At 35.6% G+C, this 23,688-nt stretch overlaps 3 protein-coding genes across 11 annotated transcripts in view; all 3 read right to left on the bottom strand.

Moving 5' to 3' along the window:
• ATP8B (ATPase phospholipid transporting 8B) overlaps positions 1–16,966 on the bottom strand; it is a 116,771-nt gene extending 99,805 nt beyond the window's left edge. For 6 of the 9 annotated variants that reach the window (XM_046617289.2, XM_046617295.2, XM_046617294.2 and 3 more), the window contains exon 1: positions 16,853–16,966. The gene's annotated coding sequence lies outside the window, so the exon portion shown is untranslated. Of the gene's footprint in view, positions 1–71; positions 216–16,126; positions 16,145–16,852 lie in introns of those variants that run through there. The other 3 variants (XM_046617290.2, XM_069134483.1, XM_069134482.1) reach the window with 3 other exon arrangements.
• A 1,162-nt stretch (positions 16,967–18,128) lies between these two features.
• LOC124214731 (uncharacterized) lies at positions 18,129–20,403 on the bottom strand. The gene is made up of 5 exons (XM_046617334.2): positions 19,749–20,403; positions 19,435–19,625; positions 19,247–19,357; positions 19,031–19,169; positions 18,129–18,930 (listed from the first exon to the last, which is right to left on the bottom strand). The coding sequence occupies exons 1-5, from the start codon at positions 19,811–19,813 to the stop codon at positions 18,609–18,611; spliced, it is 828 nt and encodes a 275-aa protein (XP_046473290.1). The 5' UTR covers positions 19,814–20,403; the 3' UTR covers positions 18,129–18,608.
• A 139-nt stretch (positions 20,404–20,542) lies between these two features.
• On the bottom strand, positions 20,543–23,347 carry Ubi-p63E (Polyubiquitin-63E). Its single transcript, XM_046617314.2, has 2 exons — positions 23,190–23,347; positions 20,543–22,786 (listed from the first exon to the last, which is right to left on the bottom strand). The coding sequence occupies exon 2, from the start codon at positions 22,778–22,780 to the stop codon at positions 20,720–20,722; it is 2,061 nt and encodes a 686-aa protein (XP_046473270.1). The 5' UTR covers positions 22,781–22,786; positions 23,190–23,347; the 3' UTR covers positions 20,543–20,719.
• Positions 23,348–23,688: the final 341 nt, after the last annotated feature.

The following is a 23,688-nucleotide window of genomic DNA, read 5'->3' as shown; positions in this document are numbered from 1 at the left end:
ATTCGGTTCTCGCAGATTGTGAGATTTTAGCTTTACTCGGGTCAATCAGGAGGTAAAAAATATCGCCGTACTTATGATTTTGTTTTTCTGACGGCTGGTTTATTTATTCTCAAATAATACATGTTTAAAGAAGTTGCAATCATTTTTTCAAGACAAAATATTGTTTTTCAGCCGAATTATAAGCGATTTCCGAGATGTCGAAAGAAAAAGGCGTTTTGCCGTGTTCACAGCTGCTCAGACTGGATCATCTGTAATCAAAAAATGCTATGGGATCATTAGTTAAGATTACTAGCTTCCGGATGAACGAAGGGTTTAGTCAAATTTTAATGTTTTTTTTTTTCAAAATTGCGGATGTGCAAAAACTATCTTTCTTTTCGCTAGAAAGATTCACTCATATTTCAATTATTAAAGAACTATTCGTCGTATCAAAAAATCGTTCGTTCAGCCGTGAGATTATTGTATCTTAAGTAAGTAATCAGCATTTGAAAAAAATCGGCCAAGCGCTAAGCGGCTGTCGAGATATCTTGAACACGGCCTCAAAAATGTTGTTTCGAGAAAAATGCGTTTGATATTGTAAGTGGATTTTACATGCAGATAAAAAAATTTCTCTTGTACTTACATAGTGTCATCGATTCCAGGATTAACAATACGTTCATTCTTGCTTAATCACATCAAATAAATGACGTACATAAATGAAGTAAATATTTTATGAACATTAATTTGAAATCGTTTGCACGCAACAAGTTATTTACATCGAATGAACGTGAGGTGAATTTTATCTGTAAGATTACCAACGTCTTCTAACGTACTATCGGAATGACGCCCCACAGTCAGCTATTCTATGTTCAGCTGACATTAAAACGCAAGCGATGTGAAAATCGAGCGTTCTATCTCTTGGGCAGCAATAATTTATATCTTCACCTTGCCATTTTCCTATGCTTTCACTTTTCACTCAATTTCGTAGCTTGTCTTTTTCATAATCACGAAACTTTGTGAAATTTTTTTCTACTTTGTTGGTACATCAATATCCATAAACAAGTAAAAAGTGAAACCAACATTTGAGATAATAAAACACAGAAAACAGATTTCATCCATTCCAAGTTATTATTGCTTCAGGATTCATGTACTTTGGTAAACCATTTTATACACTTAAGAGGATGCTATGTAGTCATTTTTTACCGATCGAGTAAGATGTCACTTATTTTACACTAACCGTCCAATTATCAGTGTCTACGCATCAATGACTTGAAAGTGAAGAAATATATCCAAAAACTTTGGCGTTCCATACAGGAATAATGTGAGAAGATACGTTTCTGCAATTACAAGTACATCGTTCAATTGCAGGAAAACATTTTCTGACTTTATCAAGATGATCAAGACTCAGTCCATAGCAGCCTCTCTAAAGTCACGTTTCAAGCCTACTTTTAGCGACTAAGTATTTCAAGCATGTTAATCTTCTTAGCGCAAACTTCGTGGTGACTTTGAGAAGAAGAAAAAAAGAAATTCAATTTTGTGTTACGTCTGGCTTATCAACCAAACGTTCTCCCAAACTTATCGATCATTTATTACACTACCGATATTCCACATTCTTTGTAGAAACCTTAAATTTTCTTTCCTCTTTTCTCATTTCCATTTCGTAGCCGACCATCGACGGCTGAGCACGAGAACTATTTAAGCTGTTATAACTTCATACGTTATTTGCGCTATGGTTCCGACTATCAATCAATAACAAAAGTGAAGTATGAACGTAGAACAATCATGGAAGGTGATTTTAGGATCAAATTTTTAATTTGCTTAATTTTTTTTTTTTTTTGACTCTACTTTACTTATCGAAAGTAACCATTCCTGTGTTTTTGAAATTCTTATTTCAAATTGTGTTCTGATTTTTCAAATAAATACATCTCGAAAACAACACGACATATAATTGAAAGAAGTCAGACCACATTTTATTTGCTAGTACTAATAAGATGCATAAGAAAATATTAAGTAATTATATCTTAAAAATATCATTGACATCTTTGAATTTCAAACAATCTAATTTCCTTTCATCATGATGGTCATGTTCTATTCGCTTTCGAAAAATATCCTTGAAAGTGTTGGATTTCTCAAGAATTCTAAAACCAATGACCTACGTGAAGTTGGCCCCCCACTTTCAACAAATGAATTTTTTGAATATTGTTCACAATTGTTCTAGGTTTGTTCTACATTGTTCCAAAACCTTATATTCATAATTTACAGAACACAACTGAAAAAAGCAAAAAACCGTTTTGTGACCCACGTCGTGCTTCTGGAATAATATTCGGTACGACTAGAACAACCCAGAACAATCAAAAAAAATTGAATTTTTCATAAGTGGGGGGCTAGCCAAATATTCTTTTTTTCTTTCGCCCGACCGGACGTTGGACTTACGACTTTGCCGTTTTGGAACTTTGTTCGCAACGACTAGAACAAACTGGAACAACAAAAAAAAGTTCCATTTTTCAAAAGTGGGGTGCCCGGTCACAAAACGGTTTTTTGCTTTTTTCAGTTGTGTTCTGTAAATCATGAATATAAGGTTTTGGAACAATGTAGAACAACCCTGAAACAATTGTGAAAAATATTCAAAACATTCGTTTGTCGAAAGTGGGGGGCCATCTTCACGTATGTAAAACAATGTCGTCAAGAGCTCATTATGCTGAATGTTTTTTATCATTTTACGGCTTCGAATCTTTTTATGATATTACTTAATGAGCAAGAGCGGCTATTTCTTCCAGGTGAGGCATTCCACTCGCATACCGACGCTGTAAAATTTGTGAGGAATTGCCAGCTACCAGATACGACGAAGATTAACTTATCCTACGTCTGACCCTGGTCACCTCAGAATTTTTGGACAATTTTACCCGTACCTAACTGACCTTAGTTTAAAGACTCTGCAGAGTTTTCGACAGAATTTCATTAACAGAAGTCGTGTTTGATTAATATTGATGGGCAAAATGAAATTACCTAATAACGATATGTATTTTAATTATTCTGCAAATTTTCGTGCGTAAAGACAAGAATTATAACATATAATTCACTCTCCTTGTTTTCGATTTTAGATGAATTTTTTCACGGCGAGTAATGTTTAATACAGTGATTTAGAGACCTATTTAAACAAATAGAAAAGAAAGATTACCGATACCGAAAAGGTCTCCAATACCTACTCGCTTCGGTGACAGCAAGAGAAACTGTGGGGAGAATAATTTTGTCAAACATTTTGTGAACTTATTTAAATCATACACGCTTGAATCAGTAATGTTGAATTGAATAAAAGCAATTTTTATCAACTGATGAATGTCGTACCGCATTTACTGTTACGGAATTTTCAAACCTGAAAACATATTTCAGCTACGAGTGGTCGGCTCAAGCGGTTGGCTTGTAAAATATGGTAAATACGTGGAAAACAACGTGACGAAACATTACTGTATACACGACTCGACAATACATACATAATTACCAGGGATGTCGAAACGCAAAAAATATTTACTTTTATCATTCCTATCTTTCAACCAGTCGATGAATTATTTTTCTTTCAATTTTTCAAACCCATTCTTTAATTCTTGGTACAAATTCGAAACTCATTGAACGGTTGCAGCTATTTTATTTTTTTTTCGCAAACGATGTGTATAAACAATTTGGCTCGATAATATCTAAAATATAACAAAATTCACTATTGTTTATGTGAAGCTCTAGAGCTATTTTGTTTCCACTTATAAGACAGCTAATACTTGCAGTTTCTGAAAACTGTACTCCTGATACTTATTTATTTTTTGGTTTATATTTTCATTTTTTTGTCACTCAAATCACATTAACTAGTACTACTACTACTACTATTACTATTTACGTTTTCTCATTATTCTATTTTTAACAATTGGACTATTGGACCATGTGGTTCACAGAACTTTTTGAATTCTTGGATTGCTATCTAGAAGACTGAAGAGAATTTGGATTTTTTAATAACGGGATACCCGATAAAGATGTCACCATAAAGATGACACCTAATTTTGAAAATAATGAGAAATTCTATAACTGTCTGAGCGGATTCCAAAACTCTATAATTGAAGTAATTGGGGCAATAAATATTATATAAGCCCTTCCGCTCTACACCGAGGTCAAAATGACCCCACGGCATGTTCACCGTATATTCCACATGGAAAACATCTAAAACAAGCGGATTTAGGCTGACTGTGAGCCAGCCTTTGAACCTCCCGTTATTTGTGCTCGAAACTAGTATATTTCGATATAAACCGAAAACTTAAATGCGGCTGTAGAGTACTTATAACGAATTTAAACTAAACAGAATATCATAAAATATTCACACCTTTTTCCTAGTCATACGTTTTATCTTTGGAGAATCGTCGGTTCTCATATTTTCATCAAACTCCGAACGTTTTAATTTTTTTCGAGCATATTTACTACGTGAAATCTTTATTTTGCAAATGTGACTTCAGATATGTGATCAGCGACCCCAAACACCTTCGGATGCCAATTTTCATGCAAATCCGTTCATCCGTTGCGAAGATAACACCATTTTTATTTTATTTTTGTGAATTTGGTTTTTTAAATTATTCAAAAACTACTAAACCAATCACAGCCAAAATCTAATCAGGTCTAAGTCTGAAAGAGGTGCGTCGATTAAGACCAAGTTCATCAAAATCTAACTACTCGTTCTCGAGATATCGTCGGACAAAAAATTGATCACGCACGTACATACATACATAAATACATACATACACGCACACGGACGTCCATTTGAAAATGATTGGAGGTGATTCTCCGGACCTCAAAACGTGGAGATCTAGTGAGAACTCAACTTTTCATTTTCGGGGTGATTACAACAACTTCCTATTTTCTCTGAAATCAGAGAAACGGGAAATTAATAAATCATGCGATTTGATCCAAAATAAATACCGAAATATCGTAAATATCGTTAATTCATTCTTTTTCCAAAGTTTCCAAACTTACCAAAAATTCAACTTTCCTAACGCAAATAAATAGTCTATTCTTCATCTCAAAGTATCTTCATATTCTTTTTTTTTTCTCTTAAATATCCGTGTCTTGAAAGTTACTCAATCAATTTCCAACTCAAAATATCGAAAATTCAGTGAGTTATAATGTTTTAAGTAGAATGACCCGTCTCCCCGTATTTTATTGTTTATGAATTTTCTTAATATTCGATATTTCATTTTGCTAGAGATAACTAATTTGTTTTGGAATATAGTATTTAAAGACTATCCCAGAATTTTACCAAGTTATTTTAATCGATGTCTCCATTTCTACACTGAGAAAAATTTCATTTGTTACAGTAACTAGAAAAATTCAGTAAAACTGGTATCGTTGAAAAAACTGTTTGAATGTTGTTGGAATTACGAAAAACGAGGTACGCGTAACCATTTTGCGCTATTGTCAATCCTTTTTTGGTAATTGCAACGCAAAATCAGTTTCTTCGGTCAACTATACTTTTTTAGTTAAACAAGGCTTTAACGTCAATTTATCCTTGCACAAGCATTAAATTTTCGCAACAGTTTCAAGAAAATATATCAACAGTGATCGTAATGAGAAAGAATAGTAACGGATACTAGACTTTCTGCTAACAGCTACAAAACTAATTTTCATTTTCTACCCAGAACTATATTTTTCGATTGTGGTAAAAAATGAAAATATTTAAGGACCGAGCGGTAACCGGAACTAAAAATTTCTCTCAGTCTACGGAATGATTTCTGATGTGGGTTATCCAGCGACCTCGTTGTGACGCCAGAGTTAATAAATACACAGAAGGTGTCGAGAGCAAGGGTAAATATTATGTATTTCATAAATCTGAGGCTGACTAGCCATGTCCCGGACCGAAACCCTGTATTAAAGTAAATTACATCTTTGTATAGTATCCGTCACAACCATTAATTTTTTCCTCTCTCCTGCACAGAGTATCAATGCCGTATATCAATGGCTGTATCGATATGAAAAATCAATAGGAAACGATGAAATTTTTCAGGTTGATTAACCGACTGCGCATGCAGAAAATAATTGAATTCTGATCATACCGCGGCATCATCTTCATTCGCAAAACAGGATAGCCAATTTACTCGAAATAAAAATGTACCAAACCTTCCCGATCGATTCACTACATGAACTATTTGAGATTTGCTTATTGTTAGCCGAAAAAAAAATTCGCAACGCCTACGTAACTTTTATAAGCCATGTTCGTCATCTGCAGCTTGAGGTGGCCAGCCTGGATGAAAATCATAGAAACTTCACGCATGCGCAGATGAAAATTTTCCCAATTTCGGTCAGTGGTAACCAATCTGTAATTTTTTTTTACCAAATTTAGAAAAAAATAAAAAGTCGCTCGACTTTTCTTCAAAATAAGGTATCAGTTGGCCAAGTAGGAGTTGTGGCTCTTCGCGTTTTTGAGATGTACAGCGCTTCTTTAAAAGCACCCTGAGTATAAAAATTTATACAAAATTATAAAATTTGTTCCAGATCGACTTGTCAACAACGAAAGTATGACCAGATTGTACGGGCAACGGCAAATTGATATTACTTGACCTCAAACTCGGGTTTGAACTCCAATAACAACGCAGGAGTGAAGAAAAATGGAAAACGAGAGTCTGTTGTTCTGATCTTAAAACCTTGTGTACTCACATAATTTCAAGTCTAATTTCCAATCCTTTTCACTGATTTCAAACGATTTTGCAAGACTGACGATTTAAGTGCAATTTCAAATCTCTAAAATCGATTTCAAGTGAACAACTCTTTGTATACAGTATTACAAAAAATTGCATAACCGTCGCGGTAAGATTCACGTTATAATGCCAATTACACTTGAAGCGATTGAAACCACGCTACATGTTTCAAAAATTTCACACCCGCTTTACGAATTTTGTACTTCTTTGAAAAATATCATGTACGTTTATACCAATATTTTTTCACAGAAAAATCATCACACACCCTTATAAACGTAATAGAAAATATTTTTAACCCGAATAAGACAATCCATGTATAGGAATTCACTACATCTAGTGCTAGTGTATTACTTAAAAAAAAAATTAATGACATAAAAAAAAAAAAAAAATGACGGCTAAAAAATTTCGTAAAAACTGCTCCGTACTGGGGTTTATATATGCATAATTGTTGAAGTGGTAAGCAAACTTCAGTATGCACGGATTTGTCGATGGATATGCTGAAAAGCGGAGATTTCAAGAACAGAATAGCAGACTTCTGATTACGACAAACCGTCGCAACGATTCGCTCACAAAATGACCAAGGCCTCGGTAATATGATTAGGTGAAATTGATTGGCTGTAAGTAATACGACAGAGTGACAGAGACCGAGACCGAACGACCTCAATCCGTTTCCTCGTCCCTGCTACTGCAGGCGAATATTTTTGAAGGCACTCGCTCGGACTACCGTCTCAAAAATACAGACTTCGGTGTATCGAAATAGCGCGCTTAAATATTCGAAATTATTATTTAATCCGATATATCTGGCTAGACAGACGAAAGGTGTAACTCGATTCATCTCGTCTTACCGAGAACTGACTGTTCTCACTATCTGCAAGCGCTACGCATTTGGCAGAGTTGAAGTATCCTCTGTCAATGGTATTGGCGAAATATTGTATCATCACTTTCCTCACGGACTGGTAAAAGAGACCTTGAACACACACTGGTTATACTTCCAACTTCCATTATTCACTGTAGGCAGATCGATGGTCACATGATACTTTGTAAAACACTGTGAGATTATAATACAGCTATTACAAGGCTCTTGGCCAATGAATAATTTTGAACTCTCTTAAATCCTTGTCAAAATTGCAGATCTTAAATTTCATTTATTAACTCGAGTCCGTAGGGAAACGTTTTCCGGCGTTTTTTTTTTTTTTTTTTTTTTTTTTTTACTTGTTAGGGGTAGTGTCGAGCATTTGCAAAGTCTACTTAATTAGTTCATATTTCTGCGCGGGTAAAAAAATATTAAACTAACTGTTCAACGAGCAATCCATAACGTATTTAGTTAAGCAACAAATCATCGATATTCCAGGCGAATGGCCATCGAAGCATGGCTTTCGTTACGTTCGAACGATCGTTTATAAATTTTATCAATTTCAATTAGTTACAGTTTTTGCATTATATAAGGTACTACTTTCTACGTTGTACGATGTGCGTGAGGTCAGGGATGCCAACTCCAAGCCGAAAGTAAAAGTAAGTGGGATAGAGGTAAAGAGGGAAGTCTACGAGGCGAATACGCAAGAGTGAGTGAAACGTACGAGAAGCGAGTATGAGGGGAAAAAAGAGAGAGAGAGAGAGAGAGATAGAGACTGAGGGAGAGTGGGCGCGTGTATTCCATGCCAACTGAGAGGATATTTTCCCTGACCCCCGCCAATTTGCTTTATTATTTTTTATATGATTCCACAACCTAAGAAAAGCACTCACCATTTTTTTCAGATTTTTCGTCCCAACCATTATTTAAAAAAAAATGTTACAAACCCTTTTATGGTCCTAAAAAAAAAACTCCGATTTTTATTTTTTTACAAAAATTCACATAATTTCTGGGTCCCAAAACAAACATTTCGAGCCACAGTTCAGAGTGGAGAATTGATATTTTGTGTTTTCCAAATATTTTCTTAGAGGAATAATTGTTCTTATTTTGTATGTATACAAATTGTAAATTTGCTTCATTATTTTTTGTATGATTCTACAACCTAAAAAAAGCACTCACCATTTTTTTCAGATTTTTCGTCACAACCATTCTTTTTTAAAAAATGTTACAAACATAACATATGTTTTGTATACGTACAAAGTAAGAAAATTATTCCTCTAAAAAAATATTTAAAAAATAAAAAAAACTCAATTCTCCACTCTGAACTATGGATCAAAATGTTCGTCTTCGGAACTAGAAATTACGTTAATTTTTGTAAAAAAAAATAAAAAATGGCGTTTTTTTTTTTTTAGGACCATAAAAGGGTTTGTAACATTTTTTAAAAAAGAATGGTTGGGACGAAAGATCTGAAAAAAATGGCGAGTGCTTTTTTTAGGTTGTAGAATCATATAAAAAATAATGAAGCAAATTGGCGGGGGTCAGGGAAAATGTCTTCTCAGTTGGCATGGAATACTTCATACACAGGGTGGTATTTTCTTATCGCCTCATGCGAGTATCTCGAAAACTAGAAGAGATACAAGAAAAAGTTTCGTACAAAACCTGGAGGATTTTAAGGGGGGAAAGATAATGCTGATAAGGGTCGATTTGTGAATTGCGTCACTTTCTAAATTTTTTTTTGTTCGTTATTTTAGACAGGGAACACGTATATAATATTGACTATGACCGACTGATAGCGAGTTTGAAGATAAATTCAAAATCGTAAAAAAAAATGTTTCTTCTCCAAAATGTTCAAGAAGTGAAGTACGCGAGCATTTTTTGCTGAGACAAGACATTAATCCCCAAAGTTTGATTACTTTTTTGAGACGCTTGATGACTCGTAGTTTTTTCAAGCAATGGCGATTGATGCTTGACTTTGATAGAAAGTGGTTGAGTATTTCACTTTTTGAAAAATTCTGAAATTTTTCCTAATAATTGTGAAAATTTTTTGGACAATTTTGAAAAACTAAAACATTAATTTCACGTATTTGAATTTGGTTTCGAACCCGCTAGGAGATTTACGCATTAGAATTTTGGTCGTATCCTTATGTCAGAAGAAAATATGATCCGGATGATTTTCGATACAGAAAAATCTGATTTTCCCGACTATGAATGCCGTTTTAGGTCGAATCCTCAGAAACCGCGACAAAACACATTTTTTTCTTAAGAAATAAAGTTTTTTTTTTTTTTTTTTTTATAATCTCGAAATTTGATCTCCAAATCGATTTCTTCGTATGAAAGATAGTTCGGCAGCTGCAAAGTAAGTTTTTTTACAGAAAAAAAACTGATTCGTTGAACGTGCTTGAAACGAGAACATGTCGGGAATTGCAATAGATTTTATAAAAGGTGACATTTTTTATCTAAACGAAACATTTTCATATTATTTACATTTTTGGCTCTGAATTCAATAGCACTGAACTTGTTCAAAATAGTCTTCCGAATAAAAGGATATATCGTAGAGTGAAATCAAAGAGTTTAATAAATGGATAATTTTTAAATAATTTTAAACGAAGCAAAGACACGCGTCTAAGCTGTTATTGATATGTCAAGTGTTTTCTATTTTTTTTATTTTCAAAGAGATCTTCACATCTCACCAATAAAATAATTTTACAAATGCACAACGCAGAGTTTCCTCTTCATAAAATTAATACAGCGTATGAATTTTTGGCCATCCAGCCTCCTCGACGTGGAACACGTTGAAAATCAAGACATAACGAGGATCATATTTAATTGCCATCTAGCGATATTCCGATCTAATCGTCACGTGGCACGCATATACCTAGTTATAGCATAACACAAAGGTTTGCTGAATAATGCAAATAACAACGTACATGTTCACGAAACTTGTGTCATTAAGTATTCATCATTCCACGTATAAGCAGCTATGAAATTATATCCATTTCACATCTAGGTATACGTAGTGCAATCCAGGTCACGTGATTGTTGGTAATTTTGCAATATATACGCATACGGCAACATAATCGATGCGTTATCACTAATTATATGCGCGTAGTGCAATAGCGACCAGCGAGACATGGTATTATAATCGAGATACGCAAGTTCATCCGTCGATTGGACTTCGCCAAGCGGAACAATGTGTTTTACGACAAATAATTCAACTGTCACTCGTAAAATGTCCGGGCAATATTTTTTAAAGGGCGTAATTACGGTGGGGTGTACAAACGTTTTTCCTGCACGAAAATTAATTATTCTACTTAAATATACTCAATTACCGGTTAAATTTTTGAGAATTTGCACAACGCGTTTTTGTTTCGTATGGTATAAATGAAAATTAATACATTATGTGCAAAGTGTTGTTTGAATGATAATTATGCAATTCCGACACACTTAGATATCAAAATATATAATACCTTAATAATGTCTGATAAAAGTGTGTTCGTTTTGTTCGTTTTTTGACTTTTTCGATAAATTCTTCTTTTACCATTTCGTGCGTTCTTACTTTTCATCGCCTATGGTGATATTATAAGAAGAGTATCGACTTCGGTCGAAAACAACTTTTTCCAATTTCAATGAATCTTTAAGTTCTTGGACCTCTAGGTATCCAAAACACGGGTTAGTAAGAAAATTTAAAAAAATGTCGATCCGTCTATCGGTCTGCTTGTCTGTCCCGACAAACTCCGCGATGGTTTAAATAAAATCAAACGTATACGTGAATAAAATTTTTTTTTACCTAAGGCACAAAATATTATGACGTTGAATATTGCGTGGGAGGGTGCGTAGAACTTAATACAACCGTTAAAAAATGACACAAATAGAATCCTGATTATCATTATTCCTAGAGGACACGCACGTCAGTTTGCTACAATTAAACAAAATTATAAACTGGATGCGATTATGAGCGAATACCACTGTTTGAGAAATGAGTATGACAAGAGTAATAGTGTTACCAGAAACAAATGGCTAAATATGAGATAAGCGTTCGTGCGAAAAACTATAAGTATACATGTAGCAATAAATGTTTTTAATTTACTGGAGGAGAAGGAAGAGAAATTTAAAATATACAAAAGTAAAAAATTGAATTACTATTAAGGAAAAACTATAAATAGAATACATTATAAAATATTATGTGTAATAAAGAAAAATTTTTAATTAATTAAAATGGCATGTTTTTTTTGTTTTTCTATGATGTTTTTTGTTAACGAAAAGATAACAGGAAAAATAATTTTACTCTGAATAAATTGCGTTTAGTTGGGTAAATTTTAGTAATAGGTTAGTTTTCAAGTCCACTCCTGTATACGGATACCTTTTTTATGGTATGCGATAATTAAATCTAAAATTTACACAATTTCGTATTAAAATACTATTTTTACGTCGTCTCTTTGCCGCTTAGATAAGTTGACCCCGGTTAAACGAGGTTTCACTTTCACCAAAAGTATTTGATCGGAAAATTCCATGAGACGTTCTTTTCCACAGAATCCAGTCCCGCGTCATGTCTTCTGTACAAATTTATGTATTCTGACGAATAGCTATAATTATATGTTGATAGTGCAAATAACGCTTATTTCTTCGGAATATTATATCGCACTTTATCAAATTTCTTTTTTGTTTTTTTGTATCCAACTACCTGTTTGATTTGACGTTTAGTTAGGACGGCGTACATACCTGGCAGGTGTATGTATGGTGATATTAGATACCAGCTATGCTGCCACTTACAATAGTACAAATTCGGCGAAAAACAAACATCTCGACAACCGTCGACACAAATTACTAAATATTATCTGTACAATGATCGCCCCAGGTAAAAGACGCCGGTTTAAATTTAGCATACACTGATTGTGAGAGAACTTTTTAGTTCCGTTTGCCGCTCAGTCCTCAACTGTTTTCATTTTTTACCACAATCTAAAAATATAGTCCTAGGTAGAAAATGAAAATCAGTTTTCTAGCCGTTACCGGAAAATCTAGTATCCGTTACTATTCTTTCTCATTGTCATCACTGTTATCATATTTTCTTGTAACTGTTGCGAAAATGTAATGCTTGTGCAAAAATAAATTGATGTTAAAGTCTTATTTAACTAAAAAATGAACATAACAAATGAATGTTTCCTCAAGAACACTTTACACTTGGAGTGCGGCGTTACTGCGGAGGTCAAATTCAGTTTTCATGGCAAAGTCCACGAAAGACTTTACATTAGAAAAACTGATCGATTCCACGGAAAATACAAAATGAAATTGCGACTTAGCACACGAGTAGAGAATATAGTTTTATAACGAATTTCACGCAGCTCATTCGAGGATGAGTTTTTATAATAACGAAATTAGTGGAGTCAACTCCGGAGTCACGCTAGATTTTAACGAGGAATACGACAAAAGCCCACACTTGACGTTGTTGTCTCGCGCGCACGACACTCGAGTTTTCTTTCTCCAATTAGTTTGCCACTGTCTTGTTTATGAAACTCGTGACCGAAACGAAATAGCTGATACGCAACGTGCCATAAATCATTCGTCTCCCTGAAAATTACAAACTAAAGAAAATTACCTTTGACTTTAATTGATACGTCTTCGTACGTGCATCTGATTTCGTGATTTCGCCTATAGCTACACGAGCCTCTCAGTCATTTTTTCGATTACATATACGAAATAGGAGCTAGAGTTAGAAACATTCCATGCGCGTTGGAAACAATCCCCGTAGAACAACCCCACCGGAGATCCAGCCCAGAAAAATCCACCAGAGAAGAAAAAAATTGTTTCAACAAAATGCACTTTTTTAGCAGTATCAAGGGTAAAGTAATACGGTTTACGCCCATCTGGTCACTCTTCTGATTGAAGAGCTCCTGATTTTCTACTTATGAGGGAGTTACGTTTCAAAGTTGGATATACGTCCTTGTGGCAGTAAGGTCTTTGATACATCTGATCAAAAACTAAAATTTCTGCAACTAAATCCGAGTTCCGATAATGTATCATTGTGTCACTTCTGAGGTTTCGTTCAAATACCAGAATAACTTGTTATCGGAACTCGGTCGTTGTAACAGCAGCCGAAATTTTTGATTGAGCTTGAGTCGAAGTAATAAAAGGCACCCTCCTCTTGATTCTAGGCATACTGGAGAGCGACGGATAATAAATTTTCAGGCTAAGAACGGATTGCCTGAATATAACGATTTAATAGAATAAATTTTTGGGTTGTGCATGGTGTAATATTATACAACCCTTTCGGACCTGAAGGATAATTGGAACTTGGTACATCTTGGGAGTACATGCCAAATGTTGAATTCGTGGTGGAAAAATTAGATGAAGTAATCGGTCTAATGTAGGAAGTACTATGATATTGGTTTGAACTTGAATTACAAAAGATATACGAAACTGATCAATATCATCTAAGCCCGAATTTGACTAAAGCGTAGAGTACAATGTGAGGCAGGTTCGAAAAAGTTACGAAAAATTCTGTAGGTACTAAGTTACAAAGAATGATTTCAATCTTTCCAAAGAAATAAGTACTCATCGAAGTTAAACATCAAAAATTTATTGCTACATTTTTTTTCAAATTTATTGCCTAGCGGATATGATGCAAAGTAGTATAAGAAAGTTTATCGGTGTCGAAGCCCGTTAAGAGATTAACAATTTAATTTATAATGTTTCAACTGGGAAAAAGGCTGCAATATTTTATTGTTTACCAAACAATCATCTCCACACTCCCACTCATCGTGCGGGAATGGCCATTTTTGTGCTCTTCTATCAAAAAATACTATTTGACATATCCGTTGACCCTTCCCGATTCCTCTTCATTCTCACCCAATCAGTTTTTATGATTATTTCGAATTGCATTTGGAATTTTTCCATTAAAGACCAAATTGCTATTGAATTCTGAAGTACGAAGTGCAGAACGATGTTAAAATTGTAACGTTAACGCATCACTGGCGGAATCATTATTGTACAAAAAGAAACATACGCGTTTGTTGTGCAAACTCAATGTGTACCAAATCATATTCTGATCTCGAAAAATAATAATTTTTTTCGATACTTCGTTAACTTAGTGTAACTAGATTTGATTTCGCGGTGCATTAAGTTTTTCCTGTAATAACGATATTAATAATTTAAAAATCAATTTTGATCCAATCTGGATCGTTATTATACAAGGAGGGTTAAACCATTTAATAAAGTACAGCAGAAAATTATACACATACGTTTACAAGTAAACAACAATTATATGACATTAAAATTGCCTCTCTTAATATGACGAAGTCATAAGGGTGTTGTTGCTGGTTGTACGTGAATATTCGCATAAGAAGACAGAAACTAAAGGGACGTTCTCAAAAAAAAAAAATGTAGACCGCAGAATTTAACCTGTGATCGTAAGCCAAATAACAAATCCGAAGAACGCTTCGATCCGACCATAAAAAAAATCATTTCGGTCACTATTGGAACTCTTGCGAAACTACTCAAAACTCTTATCAGAATCCCTTGGTCGGAATTAATTCTCGTCATATGCAACGAAGAGGCTATATTTTTCACTATAACAATTAACGATTTTGCAAAAATGGGATACCGATTTTCACGTGATTTTTTGCTATTTCGAACAATCAGAACTATTGCACGTATTCTGAGTATGTAAGTATCGAACTATTCGATTATTATTCAAAACGCGTAAAGAAAATCGTTTTTCTTCTTTCAAAAATGAGGTATTCCTCAAGGTTGCACCGCTTTTTTTTAGAATCATTTTCCAAAGCTTTGTCGGCCAAAACTATTTTCGAGAATTCCAAAGAACTCTAGAACACTTTGAGGGGGTTCGTTCAAGGCCTCCCATAAAAAATTAATTTTTTGCAAAACTGGGTGTCAAGTTTACAGAAATACACACAGTCTTATATTTTTCCGACTAATTTTATGAACATAGCATAATACCAACGCAAAATCACGGCATTTTAAATATGTGTTATTACAATTTCTCCGACTTTCGCTCGAAATATTTTTGGTCGAGGTAATTCGTGGAGGACAACATGATATTCTTATCACATGTTATAGTCAATATCGCAAATGTCAAGGTTTAATTTGAGCTTCGTTTAGTTTATTCTACGTGGTACGACCCAACCGGTAAAACGATTTTTATGCTAAAAATGTCAGAGTCTACATATGATGCACTAGTTTTGCAGCTTAGCGTACGTAACAGACGCATGCTAACTGATGGAATTTTTCAATGACTAGAAGTTTGTTGTCCCAGCTGGCTTGTCGCCGTACTCACTATGCGCATGTATATTTCAACACATATATTCCCTACGTTTATATAGACACCTAAAAAACACAATTTGAATCATCCGCGCGCATTTGGGCAACATGCAATCAAACACGGGTTGCATATTTATCATATTTGAAACAGTCGAATCGTACGGCCGTTAATCCGTGACCTCAATACGAAAGCTAATAGTACTCGACTTTCAACTATCCCAAGTTGAACGCATACTCCTTGGATCTCGATCGTAAAATCCCGGTAGGCAAGCGACTGACACGTTCGATTAATAAGACGGCTTACCTTAATGTGGTTTTGTCTGTCTTGTGGAATTGCGTGTTAAACGGCTCGTACCAATAAAAAAAAAGCTCCCAGATCGCTAACACGGTTTCTTATAACCCCAGGCGCACCTAGGATCACTTACCATCAGAGTACAGGTCACGAAAATTCGCCCAAGGGTAACCGTCTTTGAATTCTTCCGTTAACTGATCGGTGCGACTACACGCGCGAGTCACCATTCGCCCACGATACGTTGATACAAGACACGATCGGTGCAACTTATCGAAATAATCATGAATCGGTCATACTTTGACCTGTGACCAATCTTTTAATGATTAATATTCGCAAATAATAATAAAGCTGACTATACGTGTAATCGAACAAACTTTAAAAAAAATATTCACCACGCGGATTGTTGCGGGTATAAAATCGATCGAGATCGTTGCAGTCAAGGCATATTTTCAACCACGCGTTATGAAACTGCCACAAATACGTACGACGGAATTGCCAGATCCAATTGCGGCGGAAGGTAGCAGGATATGAAATTAGTTTTAATGTAAGTATTATAAGACACTTGGCATTCAGCCTATCCTGCGTGAATCGCCGCTGCAGATATCTGCAATAGGCAACAGGCGAAACGTGCGAATACATAGATCGTTCAAGATCTCGAGTCAATTAAATGGCATAAATGTTTTTTGCCGGTTCCGAGATAGAGATCTCATTGAGAATTATAAATACTACGTTACTTACCAGCTGCAGCTGTTTCTATTTGCCACATGCTAGGCACTTTGAAAGTACATCACTGACAACATAACCCACGCACAAAAATACACCAGCCATATTGTTTACTGGTCCGTATTACACTTCAGCTGCCCGTAAACTTAGGGCCGTGTATACATGCATCCAGCGTTCCACTAACCCGGTACTTCTGGCGCTATCTGTTTGAGAATTCTGAAACTTGTTTGCAGCGTGCCGCCGCCTCAACGTCGTCGATGACGCGATTGGCTATCTTTGCAATTGATAATGCAACCACCTGTAACAGCACCGGTATGGTAGGGAACTATTTATTTTTTGTTATTTGGCTTCCTACGTACAGCTTGTCTGTTCGGTTGAGTTGCAGCTACGTCAGAGAGTGTGACGTCATATCAAAAATAAATTGCTACTTACATCTCTAGGGTGTTATTTTTCTGATCGAGCATATTTCACTCATCATTTCAATTTACAGGAAACATTTGAAGATGAAAAATGCGCGTTTAATGATGGTGTAATAACCAAAGAATCGAGACTTATGTTTTCAGCACCATATTGATAAGTTGATATTACCCATGGTGCTTAAACATTGAATTATTTTTAAACCATTTTGGTTACAAATCCTGATATAATAAAACAACAACGTTCTCCGCGTATTTAAGTACAAATTTTTGTTGACAGGAGAAATAATATAAGTATGCTCGATTATAACGAAGAAATTTCGATGTTTTTTGTACAGATTTCGGAGTATTGATAATACTATTGTTGAATAAAATGTTTTCAACTTCTCATGACATGATTGTGTGTTAGTTTATAACTTCATCTTTGCCAAAATTGTAGTTATTGCAAGTTTTCGTACGCTTTTTCAGTACGATTTAAATTATTCGACTTTGCACTCCTGTTGCCGAAGTCCTCTTTTTCTTGGCTACTATGTGTTTTTTGACACCTCTACCCATTTTTAAAAGGCAAATATTATCTGGTGCAACACAATTTCCATCAGAGTGGTTCTGTCTTCACTACTTGACCTGGCAATAGTAAGCTAAGGCATGACTGTCACTACTTTTGAATTATAAAATTACTCAACTTCTCCATGTTTTCCGCATTAAAAATTGTAATTTTTCAGATATTTTGTATCTTAGAAAATTAAAATAATGAACAAAAAAGACATGATGAATTGCTACAAGTTTATGTAACATATTTGAAAATAAAGTATCAGAGTAGAATTAAGATTGAAAGATAAAATATGAAGATTGTATAAGTAAAAAGTAAAGATATGGATGCATAAATATATTTGTAGAAATACCAAATTATTGCAAAGTAAAATAAATGAATGTAAGGTGTAAGTTCAAAAACATGAAAATGTATGAATAAATGGAATTATTATTAAGTCTTTTTACTTTACTTCTATTCAACTTTTTCGTCCGTAACTGAAACACGCATACACAACTATGACAATTAATTCGCTCGCTTATTAATTTGACAAATTTTACTGACTTTTCTATGATTTTTCTATTTATAATTATTAATTTGACAAAATTCACCGACTCTTCTATGATTTTTCTATGGAAAATTCATTTTATTTACCATATATGGATACGGAATAAATTTGGAACGACCACACACCCTGAATCCAGTAAGCATAATAATTTGTTACCTCTGTATTTTGCATACTGGGGCAGCTACAATTTATTCAACACTAGATTTAAAAAAATAATTCTACAGCAATAGCCATGAAATAATAAATCATGTGAAATTTTTATTTATTGCATGGCATTTTATTCTTTGATACTTGTTGCGTAATAATCACACTTTTTCTCAGTGGCTTGATTTCATTTTCAAGGCGCTTCATTTTCCGTCTCAAATTATTATTATCAGCTTTCAAACTTAATGTTTTTCTCTGCATTCTCTTCACTTGTCGGTGTAATGATAATATTTCTGCATTCCTTTGATTCAATAGATCCTGTAGGATGTTTGCATCAGTAGTATTGCTCAAATGACTTTGAATAGATCTTTCCCGAGTCAGACTGTTCAAAAATTTGTTTAGGATTGGGATTCCACCCTCTATGGTTTCTCCAGATCTGTGGTTCAAAAAAAAAAAATTAGCTCAATTGTAAAAAGTCTTAGTCACAAGTATCGTATTCTTACTAATCGCTGAAAGATGTTATATTCAACTAATACCGTTTGATGGCCAATCTGCTGATAGAAGTTTTATCTGATGACGACGGCACAATGATTTTGGCTGAAGTAGCGTAAGCATCGGGTTCAACTGATCGTGAAATCATAGAATCATCCTCAATTTCTTCGTTGATCCAGAAATCTGCGATACACTAATATGAATTAAAAATGTATATACTTTTTCACACGAGTCACACATTTGACGAACCATTTAATCACCTTCATTTTCATCTGACAACAACGATGCAATAGTTTTGGCCAAAGTAGCGCAAGTGTTGGATTTAACTAAAGTCATAGAATCATCCTCGATTTTTTCTTCGATCCAAAAATCTGCGATACACAAATATAAGTTGACAACGTATATATTATGTCGTCTAAGTCACACAGTTGACAAAGCATGTAATTACCTTTATTTGTTGATAAATATAAAGTTGGTAGACTACATTCTTTCAATAATCGTTTACCACGGACTAACCCATGACGAAAACAGCTGTTTTCAAAATGCAACGAGCATATTGTTGTTCGACTTCCTACAACCATGTCGCTTTTTCCAATGTTGTCTAACCATTGTTGCCTTTGAACTTTGTTTGAAGGAAATCTGAAGTATTTAAAAAATTACACTTTCAACCCTGTGATTTTGATTAATTTTTATCTTAAGTTGTTAATCCTTTTATATTCATATACAAGAACCAAACCTTACTTTCACATTTTATGCACTTACTTATGGAAAGATCTTCGAGGTCCTCGATCCCCTCGCCTCTTGCACACAAAACAAGTGTACACCATATTTTACGATTTTTTCTTTAAAAAAAAAGTGCATCAGACTGTGTATAAAATACTATCAAAACTGTCTTCGTATCAAACACTTCGCCGTGATGATGTCTATAGCCCTCTAGTTCTCCCTACAACGACCAATCAATTTCTTGGAGACTGCATGTCTTCTTCCGTCTCACTTGGTATAATTGTCTATGGTTCAAACGCGGCAATCGATCGAGTTCGTATAAAAATAAAATTTGGAGCTTAAAAATTTGACACCATGTTTTAATTGTTATTCGATGTTGGAATAAAATAGCACCGAAATCCCTAATCAATATTACCGATGTTGGAGTTATCGAAGTTATGAGCATTCGTCGAAACCTATATCGTTGATTAGAGATAATATAAAGTCAACGGAATTCTATATTTTGCAATTTCTCCACTGAGTTTTCAAGAGTTGAGTTTCCAAAGTATGAGTATATTTGAATTAATTAATGAATATGTCAGTCAATCAAAGTAGTAAATGACAATCTTAATCCTAAAAATGAGTAGCTTCATGTCATCAACTTGATGCTCATCAATAATAAATAATAATACCATGTAAATCAAACGACCTGTACTTGATGTATTACTCAGTTTATTGAATAAGCGAAAAATAAAAATCAGTTTATATACAATAAAAAAAAGGAAACCAAATACTGAAATGAAAACAACAGTAAGTATTAAGAGTTCAGTAGGGAAGGAATGAATGCATAATAGTCACATTTTAAACTGAATTCTTTATTAGCTGCTGAAGCATAAATCAATATTATCACATTTTGGTGAAAGCACTATTATTGGGTAAAGTAAAAAAAATTCAATAACGCTATCAATACTATCAATTTTTCATTTAGATCATATCAGCGAGATCAGATATTGGAATTTTCCAGCTTGACTTTAGAGAGATCCACCACGGAGCCGAAGAACCAGATGAAGAGTAGACTCCTTCTGAATGTTGTAGTCTGAAAGGGTACGCCCATCTTCCAGCTGTTTCCCTGCGAATATTAACCTCTGCTGGTCTGGAGGAATTCCTTCTTTGTCTTGGATTTTGGCCTTGACATTTTCAATTGTGTCAGACGCCTCAACCTCCAAGGTGATAGTTTTGCCGGTCAAGGTTTTGACAAAGATCTGCATACCGCCACGTAGTCGGAGAACTAGATGAAGGGTGGACTCCTTTTGAATATTATAGTCGGAAAGAGTACGCCCATCTTCCAGCTGTTTTCCAGCAAAAATTAATCTCTGCTGGTCTGGTGGGATTCCCTCCTTGTCTTGAATTTTTGCTTTCACGTTCTCTATTGTATCAGATGCCTCGACTTCCAAAGTAATTGTCTTTCCAGTAAGAGTTTTGACAAAAATTTGCATACCTCCACGCAGCCTTAAAACCAGATGTAAGGTTGATTCCTTTTGAATGTTGTAGTCAGACAAGGTTCGTCCATCTTCAAGCTGCTTTCCAGCAAAGATGAGTCGCTGTTGGTCTGGTGGAATGCCTTCTTTGTCTTGGATTTTTGCTTTTACGTTCTCAATTGTGTCGGAGGCCTCGACTTCCAAGGTAATGGTTTTGCCAGTAAGAGTCTTCACAAAAATTTGCATCCCTCCTCGCAGCCGAAGGACAAGGTGCAGGGTGGATTCTTTTTGGATGTTGTAGTCCGAAAGAGTGCGGCCATCTTCGAGTTGTTTTCCAGCAAAGATCAAACGCTGCTGGTCTGGAGGAATTCCCTCTTTGTCCTGAATTTTAGCCTTCACATTCTCAATAGTGTCCGAAGCCTCAACCTCCAAAGTGATTGTCTTTCCAGTTAATGTTTTGACAAAAATTTGCATCCCACCACGTAGTCGGAGAACCAAGTGAAGAGTAGATTCTTTCTGGATATTGTAGTCTGATAAGGTCCGTCCGTCTTCAAGCTGCTTGCCAGCAAAGATCAAACGCTGCTGGTCTGGAGGAATTCCCTCCTTGTCTTGAATTTTCGCCTTTACATTTTCAATAGTGTCGGAGGCCTCAACTTCCAACGTGATGGTTTTACCAGTGAGAGTCTTGACGAAAATTTGCATTCCACCTCTCAGTCGAAGAACTAAATGTAAGGTGGATTCTTTCTGAATATTGTAGTCCGACAAAGTACGTCCGTCTTCAAGCTGCTTGCCGGCGAAGATCAAACGCTGCTGATCTGGAGGAATTCCCTCTTTGTCTTGAATCTTTGCCTTTACATTTTCAATAGTGTCGGAGGCCTCGACTTCCAACGTGATGGTTTTGCCAGTTAGGGTCTTGACAAAGATTTGCATACCTCCACGGAGACGAAGGACAAGATGAAGAGTTGATTCTTTCTGGATGTTGTAATCAGAAAGCGTACGGCCATCCTCAAGCTGTTTGCCGGCAAAGATCAACCGCTGCTGGTCTGGTGGGATTCCCTCCTTGTCTTGAATTTTCGCCTTCACGTTTTCAATTGTGTCCGAAGCCTCTACTTCAAGGGTAATAGTTTTGCCAGTTAAGGTCTTGACGAAGATCTGCATACCTCCGCGGAGACGAAGGACCAGATGAAGAGTAGATTCCTTCTGGATGTTATAATCGGAAAGAGTGCGGCCATCCTCGAGCTGTTTTCCGGCAAAGATTAATCTCTGCTGGTCTGGTGGGATTCCCTCTTTGTCCTGGATCTTTGCTTTCACATTTTCAATCGTGTCAGAAGCCTCAACTTCAAGGGTGATGGTTTTGCCAGTTAAGGTCTTCACGAAGATCTGCATACCTCCGCGAAGACGAAGGACTAGATGGAGGGTGGATTCCTTTTGGATGTTATAATCGGAAAGGGTGCGGCCATCTTCGAGCTGTTTTCCTGCAAAGATCAATCTCTGCTGGTCTGGTGGAATTCCCTCTTTGTCCTGAATCTTGGCCTTCACATTTTCGATCGTATCAGATGCTTCAACTTCGAGGGTGATGGTCTTCCCCGTCAAGGTCTTGACAAAAATCTGCATGTTTATCTGAAACGACGAAAACACGATGTAAGAACAGTGTAGTCTGATTGATGAGTGCTGGGTGGATGGCGTGGATCAATAAGTTTGGCAGTTTTCACAAAATGGCGGACAACGCAACAACGGAATTGAGGGCGAAAATCGATTAAATCTACAACTTTCGAGAGCTGATAGGAAAAACTTGGAAATCAGTTTAATCCGTGAAGAAATACTAAACGCAGTAATAATAGTGACGAGTTGAAGTAGTACCGTTAGGTTTGAGACCTGCAGATTCTGATCAATGATGGAAAACTAATGGCGACATGTCGACAAAGGACGGTTGTGAAACAAAGCCGTGAACAAAGGAGGCAGTACAGTTTTCCACACCAAAGAAAAACTCGGGGAAGGAATTGAACGGATATTTGATATTTACCTGTTGTGAAACTTATTAATAACGCGATTAAATGCAACGCAAAAACTGCACTATTAATGACTTCGAATAGACTGCTCGTACAAACTCGGCGTCAGCTTCGTAACTAAAAATCGGGGCCACCCTGCATCTGGCATTTATAGACACCCGAGCCAATGGAGAAGAAACGCGTGATTGGTGCGAACGAACCTGCGCGGACGTTCCTATTGGCTGAAATTCAGCTGCGTCACGTACCTTGAACTAACGTCGACGAATCTCATTGGTTTGTGGAACAAAGCGATCTCTAGAATATTCTTTGCTCACTGTGAGTAAAAATACCTTATCTACCATTAAATTGATGCGGTATCTGGAACGTGCTCGTTTTTATGATTAAAATATTTGTTTGACCACTGCGAATTTCACAAAGTATAAGCGGAGTAACCGAAACTCTTTTTACATTTTCTTGATATTGGTCTTCCGTTGCTGGAGACCAGATGGCACCATAAGGCACAAACTCAAGGAT

Source organism: Neodiprion pinetum, chromosome 3, assembly GCF_021155775.2.
Source record: "Neodiprion pinetum isolate iyNeoPine1 chromosome 3, iyNeoPine1.2, whole genome shotgun sequence".
In the NCBI taxonomy this organism is placed as follows: domain Eukaryota; kingdom Metazoa; phylum Arthropoda; class Insecta; order Hymenoptera; family Diprionidae; genus Neodiprion; species Neodiprion pinetum.
This window is presented reverse-complemented; position numbering and strand designations above follow the sequence as displayed.

Excerpts from the sequence above, each read along its gene's own strand:
- LOC124214731 (XM_046617334.2), bottom strand. The coding sequence starts at position 19,813 with ATGGTGTACACTTGTTTTGTGTGCAAGAGGCGAGGGGATCGAGGACCT. Across the intron at positions 19,358-19,434 it reads ATATTTATCAACAAATAAAG|ATTTTTGGATCGAAGAAAAA; the intron begins GTAATTACATGC and ends TGTGTATCGCAG. Across the intron at positions 19,170-19,246 it reads GTTGTCAGATGAAAATGAAG|ATTTCTGGATCAACGAAGAA; the intron begins GTGATTAAATGG and ends AGTGTATCGCAG.
- Ubi-p63E (XM_046617314.2), bottom strand. The coding sequence starts at position 22,780 with ATGCAGATTTTTGTCAAGACCTTGACGGGGAAGACCATCACCCTCGAA.